This window comes from Tripterygium wilfordii, chromosome 9, assembly GCF_013401445.1.
Source record: "Tripterygium wilfordii isolate XIE 37 chromosome 9, ASM1340144v1, whole genome shotgun sequence".
In the NCBI taxonomy this organism is placed as follows: domain Eukaryota; kingdom Viridiplantae; phylum Streptophyta; class Magnoliopsida; order Celastrales; family Celastraceae; genus Tripterygium; species Tripterygium wilfordii.
In genome coordinates, this window is record NC_052240.1 from 5,528,511 (window position 1) to 5,547,202 (window position 18,692).

General features: G+C 35.4%; 1 protein-coding gene across 1 annotated transcript; it reads right to left on the reverse strand.

The window, feature by feature from the left end:
* Positions 1-12,872: 12,872 nt before the first annotated feature.
* On the reverse strand, positions 12,873-14,887 carry LOC120005381 (glycerol-3-phosphate acyltransferase 5-like). The gene is made up of 2 exons (XM_038854989.1): positions 14,208-14,887; positions 12,873-13,984 (listed from the first exon to the last, which is right to left on the reverse strand). The coding sequence occupies exons 1-2, from the start codon at positions 14,772-14,774 to the stop codon at positions 13,064-13,066; spliced, it is 1,488 nt and encodes a 495-aa protein (XP_038710917.1). The 5' UTR covers positions 14,775-14,887; the 3' UTR covers positions 12,873-13,063.
* Between the last annotated feature and the right edge of the window lie 3,805 nt (positions 14,888-18,692).

Here is an 18,692-nt window from a genome sequence, read left to right on the forward strand (position 1 = left end):
AAAGTTAAATGGGCTTAATCATGGAATATTGAACCAGTAAAAATTAATAAACATGTGAGTGTTCGATGTCTTCTATGTTGGATAAGAGATATAACCAAAATCTGGCTGTTGGAGATAGGAGTGTTTGGATTATGGATGATGTGTGTTCAGGTGTGCAAAAATTTACTGTCTGTTCAAAGATTGATTTTCATAAAGAGTTTGCACCAGGGGCAGACATATTGTTGCGTAAGGGTGTGCAATTTAATTTTTTTTGAACATAAAGTTATATTTGTTAGGTCTTTTCTAATTTTGTCAACCCTAGATTCTAATCATTGCCCGCAACCCATCCTAATGTGTTTGGCCTAGCCCAACCCTATCTTTCCCCTCTCCTCTCCCCCGTCACGTAAGAGAAAGAAAATCGACTGAAAGAGACTGCAAGAGAAAGAAGATCAACTGAAAGAAAAAGATAAACAGACAAAGCCACAATGGTAGTTCTCTCTCTCATTTTCTCTATTCTTCTCCCAAACAAATTTTAATTTGTCTTTAGAATTTTCCAATTGCTTTTAGCTATTTGTCTTTAGGGTTAGATATTTCATATTTGTCTTTTACGATTTGTCTTTGAGAATTACACTGGATTGCCAAGGAAGGTCATATGAGGTGGTCTTCTCAAAGACTCAAATCAACCTGATATACTGATCTGATTTCACAAAACCATATGAGATGAGGATGTACAACTAGGTTGTGCTATCATGTTATTCATTCGAAGAAATTGATAGCCAATTGATGCTTTATTTGTTTTCAACTTTATTTGCCTTCACCAAACGAACTGTGTGTAGGTTGAGAACACAAAGCTGCTGGTTCGCGGTTGCCTTCTGGGAAAAGATTTAAAATTCATATCGTGCCAAGCTGGGAAAATAGGAGACAGAAGACTATCGTTGGAATGAAAGGACTTCTATTGGAAAGAAATGAAAAACAATACATTGCTGGAATGCATCAGGAAGTTCATTGAAAATGAATACATCCTGGAATGTATCTAGCGTGCTTTATAAGCTAAAACAAAACATACCCGCGAGACTTTGAAAAGTAAACAGCTAAGCTAGAAACTGGTTAGCTGGAGCCATCCTAATTGAAAAGATAAGTTACCAGAGTCATTATCTAAAAAAGCAGTAAAGATATGTAGACGTGGAGTCTGTGTTTGATACGGGGTGGTTGTAAACTTCTCTTCCTTTTCCTTTTATAGTGCTAGTGATGATCATGGTGACATCTCTTCTCTTGTTTTTCTGGCACTTTCCACACATATTACATCATGAGGAAACATGGAAAATCGTTAGACGACAAGGTAAGTTGGGCCAAAGTCCGGTGCATGGCCATAAGGGTATTGCTCCCAATGTAAATCAAACTCAAGACCTTTCGAGTTCATATGATTTGACCCTATAGAGATTCACCAACTAGGCTATCACCCAATTAAATTTTTTTCCTAATGGAACCAATCGTCACTATTTTTTGGATGTGTACTAGATAAATCTATCGATTTATACAATAACCCACAAAAATACGTGTCGTTAAAGAAAATTCAACTTTTTTTTTCTAATAAATAGTGTTTGTATAGTTTAGAAGTAAACTATTAATTTGTAACGGATTTAATTTCGTCACTACTTTTTATGTTAGCGATGAAATTAGTGTCGTTATTATTAAGAGCATCTGCATCAGTTTCTCTTAACAGATTCCCTAAAATACAGACAAAATGTCACTTTCCCCTATTTTACAGATTCCCTATCCAATCAACACTGCATCAGATTACCTATCATATTCTCTATTGCATTAAAATAATATTTATTTCTCTTTCCTTTATTTATTCTATTCATATAAACTACTTCTATTTAAAATAATAAATTAATTACATTTAAAACAATATATTAATTAAAATAATAAATTAATGTTATTAAAAATTAGAAAAAAAAATTGAGGAGAGAGAAAGAAGAGAGAGAAAAAGTGAGGAGAGAAAGAGGAGAGAGAAAGAAAGGAGTGAGGAGAGAGAGAGCAGAGAGTGAGGAGAGAGAAAGAAGAGAGAGAGAAAAAGTGAGGAGAGAGAAAGGAGTCAAAATGTGAGGGGAGGAGAGAGAAAGAGATGAGAGAGAAAGAAAGGAGTGAGGAGAGAGAGGAGGGAAAAAATGAGGAGAGAGGAGAGAGGAGAAAATAAAGTAGTAAAAAATATTATTTTATGTTTAGGGAAGTGAATAGTGGTTATCTAGATGTAGGGAACTACTGTTCATATTCTGTAAAATAGGGAACCTCTAGGTAATCTGATGCAGAACTCTATTTTGACAAAATCTCTAAATTTTACAGACAGACTCATGTTTAGATAATCTGATGTGGATGCTCTAAGGATCAATTTGGGACGGAATTAGTGACAGAACTTTCCATCACTAATTCCGTGACAAATTTTAGCGCAAACACTTGCCAAATTTAGTGACGTAATTTAGTGACGGATTTGTAACGAAAGCGTAATTTCTTCGCTAATATTAGTGACAACAATATTTCCGTCACCCAATCTGTCACAAATATGTCTGAAAAAACAGGCCTCCATAGAGGGTATCAGAGCGGCTTTTTTTTTTGCTACTGAAAATCATTTTTGTCCCAACATTTAGTGACGAAAATTTTTTGCGTCACTAAGTCCGTCGCTAAAGTTTCTGACAAAACCTCCTTTTGCAACTAGTGTCTAATCGTCAACTTTTTGTTAGTGATGAAAATGCATTTCCGTCACTAGTTGTTAATTTTTGCGACGGAAATATATTTTCGTCACTAATTCCGTAGCTAAAGTTTCTGACAAAAATGTTTTTTGCAGATAGTGTCTAATCATCAACTTTTTGCTAGCGACAGAAAATCGACTTTTTGCAACGGAAATGCATTTCCGTCACTAAAGAAATAAATGGTAGATGGCTGGTGATCATTCAAGCGAAGATAATGTTACTCCATCAGGTCGAGAAAGACATCAACGTCGAGTTGTCCAAATTGGTGGCAACGGAGTTATAGAGATTCAAGAATCCCCTCACAACACAACCTTATCCCCCTCGTTTGTCAATTCGGTGTTGCCACCCATCATCTCACCTCCCCAGCATTATCGTGAGATGTGGGTACCAGGTTCATCATCGCCCCTCTTCTTGATGACCCCGAATACTACTCACTTGCCCAATACCCCACCTGCACCCACATCGAACATCCCTATGATGGACACGCAGGCTGTCGGACCATCATCGTCCTAACAAATTCCACTGACCAACACTGAGGCCAACAAAACTTGGATACGACCATATTCAAACTCAGCGTAGGTGTATTTTTCATCATTATTATTAATTAAAGAAACATATATGTCAATAATATGTTCTTATTTATATTTTTCTAGATTCGAGCCTTATGACATTCACAGGAAGATGACTTCAATCCTTAAGTCCAAGTTCGAGCATGTCGCTTATACATGGAAGAGTGTTCCTAAGTTAGCCAAGGACTTTTATTTTCAGCAATTTGAGGTAGGCATAAATTTGCCAATCGAAGATTATCACATTTTCATAGTGAGCTGCTATGGTTCACTGGTCAAGTGTCAATGTGTATTAGGATAATCTTTAACATATTCTTAAATTTAAAATGACTTAATTGCTACCTATTATATATATTTACATTTTACAAAATCAATTTAGATGGGACCCGTCAATGGTGAGGGCAAATGCAATGGTGAAGTGGTATTGGGCCAACAAATACATTGTCTTTTGCTGATGTGGCTGTATTGTAAAATGTGTTTTGCTTATGTGGCTGTATTGGGATAAGTGTTTTGCTGATGTGGATGTATTGATATTTGATGTTTTGATGTAGTTTTGTTGTGGATAATATGGAGGAATGGAATGTTGTTGGGTTGGGTGGAAAGAGAAAGTGTGTGGGAAGAAAAAGTTTATAGAAATTTGTGTTTTGCTGATGTGGCTGTATTAGAATTCGTGTTTGACTTGACTTTTTGTGTAATAGAGGTGGGACCGGGCCAACAAAAATGTTGGCCCAGCAAATTAATTCCCATTGCATTTGCCCTGATGCAGTAAAAAAATTATGGAATAAGAAGAATGGAGATATATTGCGGAAAATTATGCAAAGGGTTCGAAAAAAGGATGATTATGGTGAATGGATTCAAGAGGAAGCCTGAGATGCACTTGAAAAGCTTTGGGTGGAACTGGATTATGTGAGGAAAATGGAGAAGGCAAAGATGAACCGAGCATCTGAGACTGACGGGTGCACTAATACTGGTGACTCTATTCCACGCTTGGAACATAAGAAGAGATTGATAAATTTTTATATTTTTAAATCAAGTTTACCTTTTCAATTGTTTATTTGCTTGAAGATGAAAATTAACTTGTCTTGTATACAACGAATGCAGGGAAAAAAAAATTGGGTCAGCCTCCAACTAAGGCTGAGCTCTTTCGTCATTGCCATACCAAAAAAGGCTACCCAAGAATTCGTTGAACGCTGAGTAGCCACTACATATGTAAGTAATATAAATTTTATTAAATTTGAAATTTTATATGATATTTAAATCGTCATGCATGATAGTTGATATATAACTTTTATAATATTGATACAACATTATAACAACAAGCTGAAGGAAGGCCCCTTCCAGTCAAGCATCGACCTCCGGAGAGTCACCTCTTGAGCCATAAGATGATGATTTCATATTCATGGAGGTGACTAAGTGGGTCAATAAGGAAGGTCGTATCTACCATCTTGGATCAGAGACGTCACATATGCGCTTTTCATCCTCCTACAGTAGACCATTTGGATCGCGTCCTGATTATTTGCAGTAGGAGATTGAGGAGTGCGTGGCTTGAATGAACTCCGAGTTACATGATCAATTCTCATATCAATGCACTATGATTAGTACATTGCAGGAGGAGTTGTAGTTCTATAAGCAATCCTCGGAGACACAAAGCGAAAAGATGAAGCGACAAGACCGGAGGTTGGAGAAACAGAACTTGATGATTCAGAAACAAAATCAAAGGATGCAGGGACTCGTTGCCCGGCTTGGGATGCAACCACCTAGTGATGACATTGGCGATGATAGCAAGGATGATGGGCACACTTCCGATGAAGGGTAGATTTTGGGGTTGTATTCTTTTGTGAAAACTTTGTCAAACATCTTGCTTAAAGCTTTTATATAATTACTTTTTATTACATTTTTAATACAATTATATTAATGAAAAGGTAATATTGCATTAAAATAAATAATACAGAAATAAAATGTTATGAAAAAATAAGTAGTGAAGGAAATTTAATCATTTTCCATTGCAAATAAAAATTGTAAATTTTTTTAAAAAAATATAATTTTTAGTGAGAGAAAAATCCATCGCAATTTTTTAAAAAAATTTACTAAAAATATTATTTTATTAGTGACAGAATTATCCGTCGTAAATATGAAGATATATATTTTTTATTATTTAATTAACGCATGACCCACCATCGCAAAATCCGTCACAAAATATCCATCGCAAAATGCCGTCACTAATATTTTGCAATGAGAGTTTTTGTGACAAATTTTTTTCCGTCACAAATCCGTTTTGTGACAGAATTTTCTTATTTGGTGATGGATAATTCCATCACAAAATCACTTGTTTGTTGTAGTGAGTTAGGTTAACCCCATTTTGTAAGTGTGGTGAAAATTTAATGAAAAAATGATATGTATCTAAGAACCACCGACAATCTTACAAAATTCACAAGAGATGTTAGGTTCCTTGGTCAGAGGGGTTTTGACCAAGGAAGCTTCCATGATCAAGTTAATCATATGTTTTTCTCAAGTAAAAACTGTAATATTTAGTTAATCCACTCATTTTTTCTTACTTGATGTTGATGGCCTCCTTTTATAATGTAGGGTGATTCGTATTGCCTAAGGTAAGGATCTTGGGAATTGTTTGGGTTTAAAGGATTTTAGACATGTGTTAGAGTAAATCCTTTTGGATTTTGTCATTTCCGAGAGTAAGGTTAGCTACTTAGCTGTTTTTGGATTTATTGTCATAAAGGTGTGTCTTGAGGAGATAATGAGGTGATTGATGGGATGTAAGGTATAAAAGGTATCGACGAAGTAAACTAATGACGTCATATGAGGAGGTGTGGGTCGTAATAGAGGTGGTTGGAGAAGATATTCGAGGAGAAAATGATTTAGACTGTCAGTATAAAGTTAATGTCGCCGACATGAGCTACCTAGTTTCTTGTAGCCTACTAATCTTGTAGCCTACTAATTTTAGTTCATCTATGGCTTGGATTTATAAACCATGTTGGGCGATATTTAGATATTATGCTTAGTCATGATAATAAGAATGATAAAGTAGTAGTAACTAGGCTTTACTTGTCATTGGTTTGTGGTCAATGTTGACTAGGTTAAATGATAATTTTTGGTCATTACTGTTTGTTCTTCAATCTCCGAGTTGATAGTAGCTCAAAAACAATGAAATTTCAATCAGAAGATAGAAAAAACAATTTATTCTTCTTTGGAACGTGAATTTAGTCTAAATTTCACCTTTAAGGCCTAATTTCAATATTTTAATAAATTTCATTTTTTTTGAAAACATTGTAATTCCATTATTTGTTGTACAATGGAATTTAGAATGATCAGATAAAAAAATATTGATAATGAGTATTGTTGGAAAGAACTTTACATGTTGATGTCGGATATGTAGTAATTTTTTTTTCGAAATCTAGCATATAATTTGAAAGAGAAAATATTTTGAAATTATATTTTAAAAATATAAAAAAAAACAATAATGTCAGCATGTAGCAGAGAAGAATTGGACCGATAATTTTTAAAGAAATATGGGTATTTTTGTTCAAAATATAATTTTTTTTGTCATGCCACATGCTAAGTCAACATTGTCATATAGTCTTCATATGACTCGGGATGTTTAGAGTTGGAATACTTAGCACTACCAAATATAAATTTAATATGTAGTTGGGCAAAAATGATAAATATCCCACCAATTTTTAACCCAAATCTAGGTGGCATTGCCATCTAAGCATGCTGACATAGATCACATTTTAAGTGCATAGAGTATTTATTGTTTTCAATCTGGCATGTATGACATTTATAATACATTATTTTAGATTAAGACAGACTCTTTATTACACTATTTTTGTGTAACATAGTCCTCATTACAATGTTTTTCTGTAACACATGCTACTTTCAATATTTTAATAAACTTCATACTTTGTTGAAAAACTATGTAGTTACATTGTTCTAGCATCATTTTGTAATGAAATTTCCCACCAAACAGACATTTTACATAGCCTATATGACAATTAGATTGTTTTTAAAAGTAAAGTAATTTAAATAACAATATGGAAAACAACCTAATTTCACCTCAAACAGACAAAACAATTTCTTTCAATGTTTAAAATAATGAATATATGTTCTACTATCATGATGTAATGAAATTTCACCTCAAACAGACAATTTACATAGGTTTTGTAGTATTTACATTATTTTTGAAAACAACGAAATTTCATACTGAATGCACACTGGAACTCACACATCCCACATACTAGGAAAAAAACAATGACTTTTGGTCAATTTATGTTGAAATTTTATTGGCAATGAATATTGGAACATGCATATCTCTAATAAAAACAATGGAATTCAGCAAATGCACTCTAAAATTAATTGTTTTCTTTATTCACAGCTAAATTCATTGTTTTTGTAATGAAATTGTTATTCAAAAATAATGTAATTAAGAATATTTAGATAAAACTATCGACAATGGGTGTTGTTGGAAAATGCTTTTACGCATTGCTTCTGAATATGTAAATTTTTTTCGAAATATAACAAATATTTTGAGAGAGAAAACGTTCTATCATGGAGAATGTCCTTAACTCTGGGGACTCTGTTTCTTCAACTTCTAGACAAAGATGATTTGCATGAAAATCTGCAAGCGCCTGTTCTTGCACCGCTTTCTGAGGTACATACTGAAAAGTAAAACTCCATTAGGACGATTGGCCACTTATCAATTTCGCCTCTGATGATCGGTCTTGATAAAGGTATTTGATGAGGTCAATCTTACACAAGAGCAAAACTGTAACTCGCAGCATATAATGTCTGAGGTTGGTGGCTGTAAAAAAAAAAAAACTCAAGCAAAGTTTCTCAATAGGAGAATATCGCTGCTCTGTGGGAGATAATAGTCAGTTGAGATAGTAGATCGTCTATTCTTTGCCACTTTCATTATCTTGAGCTAGAAGGCATCCGATAGATCTTTTTGCTACTGGAATATAGAGCTTCAATACCTTCTTTGGTACTGGAGAAGTAAGGATAGGAGGTCTTGCTAGATACTCCTTAATCTTCTTGAAAATCTACGGAGTCTCTCCTTCCAGATGAATCCTTCTTCCTGCTTCAATTTTTGGAGTTTAGAGAATATACCTAGACCTTCCTAGCAAGATTGGAGATGAATCTCTCGAGAAAATTTATATATCCTAAGAATCTTTGAAGTTCCTTCTTGTTGTCAAGAGGTTGTGCTTCAAGAACGGCTCTGAATTTATTCTTGTATGTCAACCTCAATTCCTCTTTGATGAACAAGAAATCCTAAGAACGAAAGGTCGTGGGAAAATGTCATCTTCTTCGGAGTATAGGACGAATGTGACCTTGGTTTTTTAGTGTCGTGCAGTAGCTGAAAACGTGTTTGAGTAAATTCAGGGATGTAGGGCTAACAAACTCTGATCCTAAATTTTCTTTGAGATAATCCTCCTAAAATCTTGATTATTCCTCAACAAATTGATTTGAAATACAATAAATCGTTAAAACAATTATTTTCTCATTTATAACCTTTTGGACATTGACTTTCAGTCATTTTTTAATTTTCAACAACTAATCATTAGATTTCAGGTCAGCACTCACCCAAAAACCTACAAAATGAACAAATATTAAAAATAACAATGTCCTGCCCTTACCTCATGTCCTTTAAGGATTGATTGACCGTTACCAATTGTATGTCCTTCCTTGTCACGTGTCAACTGACGTGTAATAATTATTTTTGGTATAAACACTAATATATATTTTCATGACCTTCAGCAGATGATAGTGGAAATGAGTGAAGCTGAGAAAAGAATTGAAAATGAATGGATGTGATATGACAAATGAGTTTATTGATAAGTAGATAAAAATGAATGGTAGACGATAGTTTGGAGAAGGTTGTGTTAGTGAGTACCGGAATTGTTATAAGCACATATATATATTTTCTTTTATATCATACGAAATCAAATACATTTGTTAATTTTAGAGAATTTAGATGAACCGGTGCATAGATCCACAACTTCCTTGAAGGGTGCATGGTTGGACCCATCCACGGATGTAGTTAATAATGTATGTGTTTGGCAGTGTGTTAATAATAATGTATGTGTTTGGCAGTGTGTTGTAACTGTGTTCAGTTGCAACACACCTCACAGTACCACAGTTTTTTGTGACATGCCAAACAGCTTTTGCGTTTTAACTCACCTCACAGCACCACAGCTTTTTACCTCACAGCACCTCACCACACATCACCACACTCCCAAACACTTACAATATATGTTGACTTGTCCTACGTAATCAAATTAGGTCAATTATTGTATTTTAGATTAATGTACAAGATAAACCTTGAGTGATTTTATATTAATATTATTAGTCATCTAATATAAATGTAATTTTGATACGTCAAACGCACCGCACCGCACCGCACCATAGTTTTAAAAGTTATGCGCCAAACTGCTTTTTGCGTTTCAACTCACCTCACAGCACCACAGTTTTATAACTCACAGCACCACACCTCACAACACCTCACAGCATTCCCAAACAAGCCCAATATTATTCAATGGCTGCAATTTGTTGATGTAATTTTTTTATTAGTTCCTTAATTTAATTATTGTTCCACATTAACAATTAGACTAAATCAGATTTTATGCCCTTAAATTTACATCGTTTTCTCATTTATATCATTAAGGTTTAAAATTTCTCGATTATATCCTTCATGTTATAAACAGTCACCCAATTATGTCCCGATTCCCACTTTTCGATGATGTGAGTACCGGAATTTGCCCAACTAGCTACCGAAATGACAACATGACATACACGTGTAAGAAAAAAGAAATCCTCATCATTAAAAAGGCCAACTCATCAACAAGCCCTAAATAAAAAATAAATATTTTCTTCTTCGAAGGACGAATGCGATTCTGCCTTCCCTTTCCCCAAATCTGAATTTAGCCAAAAAAAATTTGTAACATGCTTTGCTTCCATGTAAACCGAGCAGGGATTGGATCGATATTTTCCTCCTCACACCTAACAAGTTGATTGGTGTTCTTGTGGTTCCTCAAATCAGGAAAACTGGAAATGACAAAAGAATCCAAATGAAGCAAATCCCTCATCAAATTCTGGCTTTGTTGGTACTTTTTTCACATGATTCTCCGAAAAGTACTCCCTAATTAACGGCTTTAGAAGACCCAGGAGGCCAATCCGATTTGGTGTCGGATAATAATTATCAAAACTTCGATTCGGGGGCGAGAAGCGGTGGGCAACGGCATATGTGTGTGTTCCAATGCTCAACTATGGAAGCTGCTTTTGCTGGGTTATTTCTTGAGCAGGATTCAAATAGTGTCAAGAATGGAGAGTTGGTAAATGGGTCAAGAGAGAGGAAGGAGAAGAAAGTTTGGTGAGCAAGGAGTATGTGACATAGCTTGTACAAAAGTTTGTGGATTTGGAAAGTGAAGTAGGAAAAGAGATGAGAACACAAGTCAGGGAAAGGAGATTCTTGAGACTTGCACAGTTGCACCTCTTGTGGTTGTGAGAGGAGCGGAAGGAGGAAGACAACTGAATAAGGAAGATGAGGTTTTAAACTTGACGGACATGAAGGAAAAAGCAATGCAACTTCGGGGGTATAAAATATGATTGAGCCTTAATAATAACAACAAAAGACATGGCATAAAAGATGTACACGTCAGCATTTTTATAAATACAAAATTGAAAAACATTTCCAAACACACCATAATTAGTCTTTCATTGTTTTTTATTGAAATAAATAGCTGTATTAGTCTTCTAAAAAAAGAGGAAAAAAAACAAAACTTCCTTTCTTGTATAGTAGGAAATTAAAATGTCAGAGTTTCTTCACCAAACAAGCAACAATTAATAGTGCAACAACAACGTCTAATCCAATCTGCCCAACAAGAAGTTAGAAAATGCAAAAAATTCCAGTCACGACAAAATTAGAAATTAATAGAACATAAGATAGAGTATGCTAAAATGGGTGACCTTGTGGCATGTCTTAATATTGTACCCCTCTCAAGATTAATCCTATATAAATAAAAAACACAATACTAAAAATAGAGATAGTCTTTTGATTTTTTTAAAATTGAAAACTTAGTTCATGACTCTGATGTTTTGTGCAATGGACAATGTTACATCCCTATTTTTTGACACCCAAAAGACCCTCAAACATATATGGTATTAATCATTGATTAAAAACAGAAACGTCAGCCCCACTTCATATTAAATGAGGTCTTTTGAGGGTCATTTTTTAAAATCTCAAACATTATCCTTTGTGCAAAGACAATGCTACATCCCTCATTTTGTTACCCACAAAAGACCCATCCAATTCACATCCAACATTCCACAGGGGTCTCAACATGAATATTAAAGTCTTTTTCATATGTAAATTAAAATTCTATTTATGTATATGATATTAAGACCTCTTTGAATTTCTTTATGTCATATTTTTATGATTTAAGATTATTAGCGTGAGAGAAGAAGATGGACCCATGCTTTCTTGATCGGCTTCTCTTTCAAATGTATTAAAGTACTTCTTAAAATGAAACCCATTTTTTTCTAACTACACCCCAATTTTGATCAACTTATCTTTGACCCTCTGTTTTTCCCAACATAGGATTATTACACCCCTCCCAAACCTAATCATCTCCTTTCTCTGTCAGATTGACTGAGATTATTGTTGGATAAAATCCAACGGCTGCAAACGAGGAATATATATTGATATCGGGAATTTCACCTGGAAGAGAATTGTTAACGGCTGTGAGGTGAGCCAAATTAGAAATCGAGGAAGGGATGCTGCCATTAAAGCCTCTGTTTGAGATATCAAGTATCAACAACCGTGAGGTTCTTCTTCCAAACTGAGAAATTCAATGGCAATGGGCATGTGAACTGACCGCTTGAATTGAAGATATATAAAGCTTTGTCAAGTTCTCAAGCTTGTAGAGATCAGAAGGAATGAGCCTGATATTCCGCTGGATCTAAGACTTAGAATCTGGATTCCTGAAAGGCGGCTAAGAGTATTGGGTGGAATGGAACCACGAAATCCAAGTCCTGGCAACTGGAGGGAGATGACTCTAGAATTGTCGCCATTACAGGTCACTCCTGTCCAGTTATTGCATACTGGAGAGTTCTCATTCCAATTGAGATGATGCGAATGTTGAATATTGTTAAGTAAATCTGCTTGCTAGCTTATCCACAACTGGGTCGGCATCAATAGGCCATAATAATGCTCCAAATAAGATAATTGCAGAGAAAATGAACAAGAAGTCCACTTTACTGCTCATTTTCTTAGTCCAATTAAATCTGTGGAAGGCAAAACTGCAAATGGGATGTATTTCATAAATGTGTGAGATTTTGGGTATACGGGGCGTGATTAGATTTTTTTTTTCAATTTCAATGTGATGTAGATATACTGATGTGGTACAAATAAAGTTCACCTTAATAATTGAATAATATGGATAATGGGCTGAGCTAAGTATAATAGGCTACGCCTAGATGGGCCCATATTTGTTGATGGGCTTCTGTTTTCAATGATAATAGATTGCTACAAAATCAAACCTTTTTTTTGTTTTCAAAACTTTCACCTCCCAAGTCTCAATCAGATAACTAACATTAACGATAAAAACTATTTAACATTAGTCACCCTTTACATTATTCAACAATTCCAGAAATAATAATTGTGCAAAAAAAAACAAAACAAAAAGAATACAAGCCCAACTAATTTACAAAACAATAATACGATAAACTCACAACAAATCTTATTGATCATCAAAATATTTCTTAGTGTAAACAGGGCTTGAAAGTGCTCACCACCTTCTTAACCTGATCAACAAACGAAGTATACGACACCGTTCCATCATTTCCAGCCAGTACTCTATACTTATCCTTCCTTGTAAAGTTTGTGCACTCAAACCCTAACGTGGCAGCCAAGATTCTCTGAACATAATTTGCAACATCATGTGGACTCTTACCGGAAGAGCAAGTCGCCTCCACCGGCAACTGGTTCAAGAACGTCACCTCGTAGACTGGTCTAGGGTTCATGAAGAAGAATATTGGATCCAAACCTTTCCAACCCCTGGCAGTAGTTGCATGGAAAAATCCTACCCTATAATTCATTGCGACCGGGACTATGCTGTTGGTTAATTCAGCGAAAAGTGCACTGAATCTTAACAAAAACGGCTCTCTACAAGTTGTTCCTTCAGGACAAACCACTAGATCACCCTTGGAGAGCTCGCCTTTGATTTTCTCTGCATCCACATGGCGGATTCTTGTTAATCGGACGGTAGGGATTGGGGATAAGATTTCGGATAATCGAGAAACGGAGTATGTGACAGCTGGGATTTTGCGTTGGAGCACGGTGGCTAAGACCACGGGGTCCATTAATGTCCGGTGGGTGCACACAAAGAGGACGCCGCTATTACCATCGGTCGGAGGCGCCGGTGGTTTGCCTTTTACGATGATTTTGCCTCCGAAGATACGAGAAACATATGGTATCACAGACATTGGAAGTATAAAGCCGATAGTTATGCGGATAAAGGCAAGTAATATGCCTAATGGCATCCATAGAAGGATTAGGAGTGCGGTGGAGGGTGTCGGGCGCTTGACAAGGCGGCCATCATGGAAGATCACCGGTAGTGGACGGAGGATTTGATGGTCTTGCTGCTTTTTGGTAGTCATCATGAATGGGGGGTGCAATTGTTCCTGTTGACGCAAGTGATGGTTTCAATTAGCAAATGAAATGTGCATGACCCATGCATGAATAATGAAAGATAAAGAGTTACCATTTTCTTTTTACGGTTAAGCTTTTAGGATATATATATATATATAGTATCATAGTGTTGGATTCAGCTACATCAACTACATCAATGTGTTTCTCTATATTAAAACATCACAGAAACATTTTAAGTGAGTTCTCAATACTTACATTGCATAGGTTTAAAATGGATGAGCTTGAAGAAGGCTTTCCCAACCCTAAAGCAGGTTTGCCATCAACACACAGCTTCGAGATTCGACCGGAGATATGAGAGTTGATATCACCATTAACAAATCCAGTGACGAACCCGAATCGATTCACCACAAGCTCACTCCCAACAACCTCATCAGCCCTCAAATGCTCCTTCACAAACCTCTCCACCATGATCCTTGGCATCTTAGTAAACACAAACCTTCTCTCATGACCACAAAACACTCTCCATCCATCCATATCAATATCATCCATGTAAAACTTAGGCAAAACTGCTCGTGCCACCGATTCAATCTCCGATTCTCGAACACCAACGGTGGAAACAAAAATCATGAGCTTAAGACCGGCATCACCCATGTTTAACACGTCCAACAACCGAATCACAGGCCAAAGAATCAATAATAAGGCAAATCGAATCAAACCTGAAGCCTCAAACGCTACTAACATGAAATAAGAGAAGTGATCGGGATCTTTCAATAGAGCTCCTTCAAGCTCTGAAACAACCGATGGTGAAGATGAGCACTCCATATTGATCTTGTTCGTGTTAATAATTTTGGTGGTGTTGAAAAACAAAATGGTAGCTTTTAAGGGTGTGTAGCTAGGGTTTGGATTGACTAGTATGTAATGAAAGAATGAGGCAGTTTATCAGTTTACAACTAACCATCTTTATATATATACATACACTTTTTTTTTACGTCCCTCTCTCTTTTGTGTGAAGGGTTGATATATCTACAAATAACAAAAGATTATACGCCACGTTAAATGTACATAAAGATTTCGATTACTTAACCCCACCAACTTCTGTGTATTGGGGTCCATGTGTACACCTAAAAGTATGCTTTAATTAGGTCACTTATCGTACCTACACATATAGCATGCCAAATTGCCAACCACATATTAATTACTAATGTTTTTATTAGGCGTGTGTTCCTGTATTCATATGCAAGGCTTTTGACTTCGTCGTAGGCTGACCAAATAGTGTACGAAGTTTCTGTACATCTGTGTGCATGCGTGTGTGATTCATACTGTACTGACATGAAATGTTTGGTCTTAGTGAACATACGTGTCTACCTCATGTGAACCCAGAGAACATTTAGGTACGTTGATATATATATATGTGTGTATTATGTGTGTGTGTGTGTGTGATTGAGGATTGTGAAATATATGCATACATGTACAAGAAAAAAGAAACATATGCATGCACATAGTCAACAGAGAGTATTACACGATATATAGCTAATTATTTTTTGTAATATTAAAGAAAATGATTGATCAATGTTGCGACTTCCCTGCATTGGTGGGATACATGTTGGACCATATATTTACATGTTTTGAAACAACCAAAATACTCATTTATTTTTTTTTTGGCTCTTCAACTCATTCAATATATAAATGAATAATTCTCTGTTAAGGACCAACTTTACGAGAAAAGTTTACGGACCCGTGCAAGATTGTAATAAAGCACAATAAATGTGACCCCCACTCATTTGTGACATGACATGTCCGCGATAACACTCCAGTATAGTTCGTCCTTAGCAGAGAAATGTTACATATATATATAGTACCATTAGGATGGTGGACCCCTACTAATCAGAATCAACGCAATTTTAATTTGCTTTTGAAAAAACTTAATTTCCTTTGAATCAAATAAGCGGGGGCAACATAAAACAATTCCCTTGCAACTAAGGTGTACATGATCAAACTAATTAAAAAGAGGAAGAGTTGACTTGGTGATGGCCTGCTCCTTTTGCTATGAAGTCCTTAATTAACGATATGCAAGACTCCTTCTCTTTCTCGAAAAGCAATGGAATTGAATACACATGAATATCTAGAGAGATTTTAGAGGGAGACATGACTTCCCACACTTGGAAAGTGTGATTAAGATTAATGGTTACATGTAGATATAGCACATATTTTTATTTCTGCCGAGTTTAGTATATTTGGTCAACGTTGGTCGGGCATCTCTTATTTTGACTTGCGACAATCTTTTGCATTAATTCTCACATGCATGCCGGCCTGATTTTACTTATTAGGTAAATGACGTGACTGCGTTTTTGCAATGGAAATTGGTATTCACACCTAATTTTTCGGTAGTTACACCTCCCTGTCAGTGATCTCATAACTGGATGCTCCGTACTCTCATGAGCCCATATACCCAAACGTTTCACTTTTTAATTTTTTTCTCATTTTTTCTCCTTAAACGTTTCATTCTCATTTTTTTCATTCTCTTTTAATTTTCTTCCACTATTATCCAATTTCCAGCAGGCTTTTGCTTGTTCTTTTGTTTGTCAGTGGGATCCGTGTCTAAAAATTAATTACTATAATAAAGTAAAATAATTATTTTATTGGGTCACATTAATACATGTTACATCTCTAATCTTCTAACACAATAGTTTCAGGAGGAAACTTATAACGAGTATTCTGCATGTACGCATCAAGTTGTTCCATATAAGGCATAGCCCGTGTAGTTGCACAATCATACCTGAAGTGTTTCCATTGATACATAATGTGAGGCATCGGGTAACCCTTTGTCAACGTAACCTGGACGTAATGATTATTATTTACGTGTCCGATAGCTATAGCAACATGTTGATACAGCGGTGGAGGAGTTGATCGAAGTGGCAAATACATCAAGCTCTATAACTCACTAAGAACGTGTAGAATGACATTGTACCTCGAAGCAATCAAGAGATCCATGTCTGGCATTGTCATCAAGTGCTCAACCGGTGCTCCTCTATCTGATGCAAAGAAGTTCAATGAGTTATGAATACGAGATGCTCGCTCTTCACTATCAAATATTACAACATACTGATCCCAGAATGTGCTCAACTCTTCCGTCAGGTTATACCGGACGGTGACCCATGCATCTTTGCCAAGACGAAGACAGATAGCTATCACACGAACGTTATACAATATGTCATATTTGTAGAAGTCACACCGATAATCTTGAGAAGAGGCATCCTAAACCGGTTTGTCTTGTATGTTGCATCCATCAATAACACATGCGGGAATGCACGCAACAATTCTAACGAGCCTGGATGTGCAAAGAATAAATCTTCGAGTTCATTAGTTAAAGCATTGGCACGATGATAGAAAATGTAGCCGGACTCGTGTAAGAAGCTCATGAGAACCTGCATTTAGGATCTATCAGCTTTCTCAGCTGGCCGAATCTTCTTGTGTGCATTGTATATAGTATCAATTGTGGATGCGTTGTCGGGATCACGGTTATTCAACGAATTCAATAGTAGATAGCCGATCGGCGTACGGGTGTCCCTCCATATATAATGTCACGACATGGTTCCACATAGCACCCTTAACATCCAATCATCATCTGTTTTCAATTTCACTCCTTTCAATCTGAAAGGATAATCTATTTTTTTGGTGCCAGTATATTTCATTGATGATTTCTTACTTTTGTATGTGCCACCGCGATCACATTGTAACTGCAATGTGGGTCTCTTTCTGAATCCACCAATCTCTGACCTTTTAATGACGATGATAAATCCCAAATTACGTCCACTATCTTGAACCCAATCAATTAAGGATTGACGCGATTTGAATACCCGAGGATATAGTAATTAAGAGAGTTAGGTCAGGAATTAAATGCAAACGTGTGAAATTTAACTCTAAAATTGAATCTTGAAGTCAAAAAATTTTGTGGTAAATCGCAGCAACATCATACCATCTCGGTGAAAATTTCATTTATAACATCAACGTCAATATTGTCTTCACTTTCTTCCACAGGTTTGTCTTCTTGTTTTATGAAAATATCATCCTGCCAACAATGTGATGTGATGTAGCAATGTGATGAGTTGTCTAATGCGATAAATTATCTTTAAAATGCAATAAAACAAAAGAATAAATAATAAAATATAAAAAGTGTATAAAAAATGTTAAAGTTGTTAAGGGTCCTATCGTAGGGTGATGTACTTAGGAGTTTTAGACTTGGTGGATTTTCATGTACCCTATATTGTTTGCAATATACCATGAGTCTATGGCCTATATCATTATAACAACACATGCATGTACTTCCCAATTACGTGAGAATGATGTAACTCTGGCTAGGACTATACACATCAGGGGCGCAGCCGCAAGTAATAATAGGGTAGATATTAAAAAAATAGTATTTTGATTTATTTTCAAAAAAATTTAGTCCGAGCTGTCCCTGAATATTCATTGAAATAATATTAAATTCAATATTCATTTTAATGTTTGGTCTCATAAAATAATCAAAAATATTTACATAAATAAATATTAAAATTGTTGAAAACTAATTAAACACCATGTACAAAATGAGATAATATATAATGTATATAACTAGAAGTCATATTTCAAATACAATCTATTTTTTTTAACAAAAAATTAATATTGTTATGTATTATTGTTTAATATTAACAATAATAGAATGGATAATATCAAAATTACTCTCTACTATTATATTAAGTA

What these genes read in the sequence shown, in the direction of transcription:
- LOC120005381 (XM_038854989.1), bottom strand. Translation starts at nt 14,774, where the DNA reads ATGGAGTGCTCATCTTCACCATCGGTTGTTTCAGAGCTTGAAGGAGCT. An exon ending in CCATTTTAAACCTATGCAAT is followed by an intron (nt 13,985 to 14,207) that starts GTAAGTATTGAG and finishes TTGCGTCAACAG; the next exon opens with GAACAATTGCACCCCCCATT.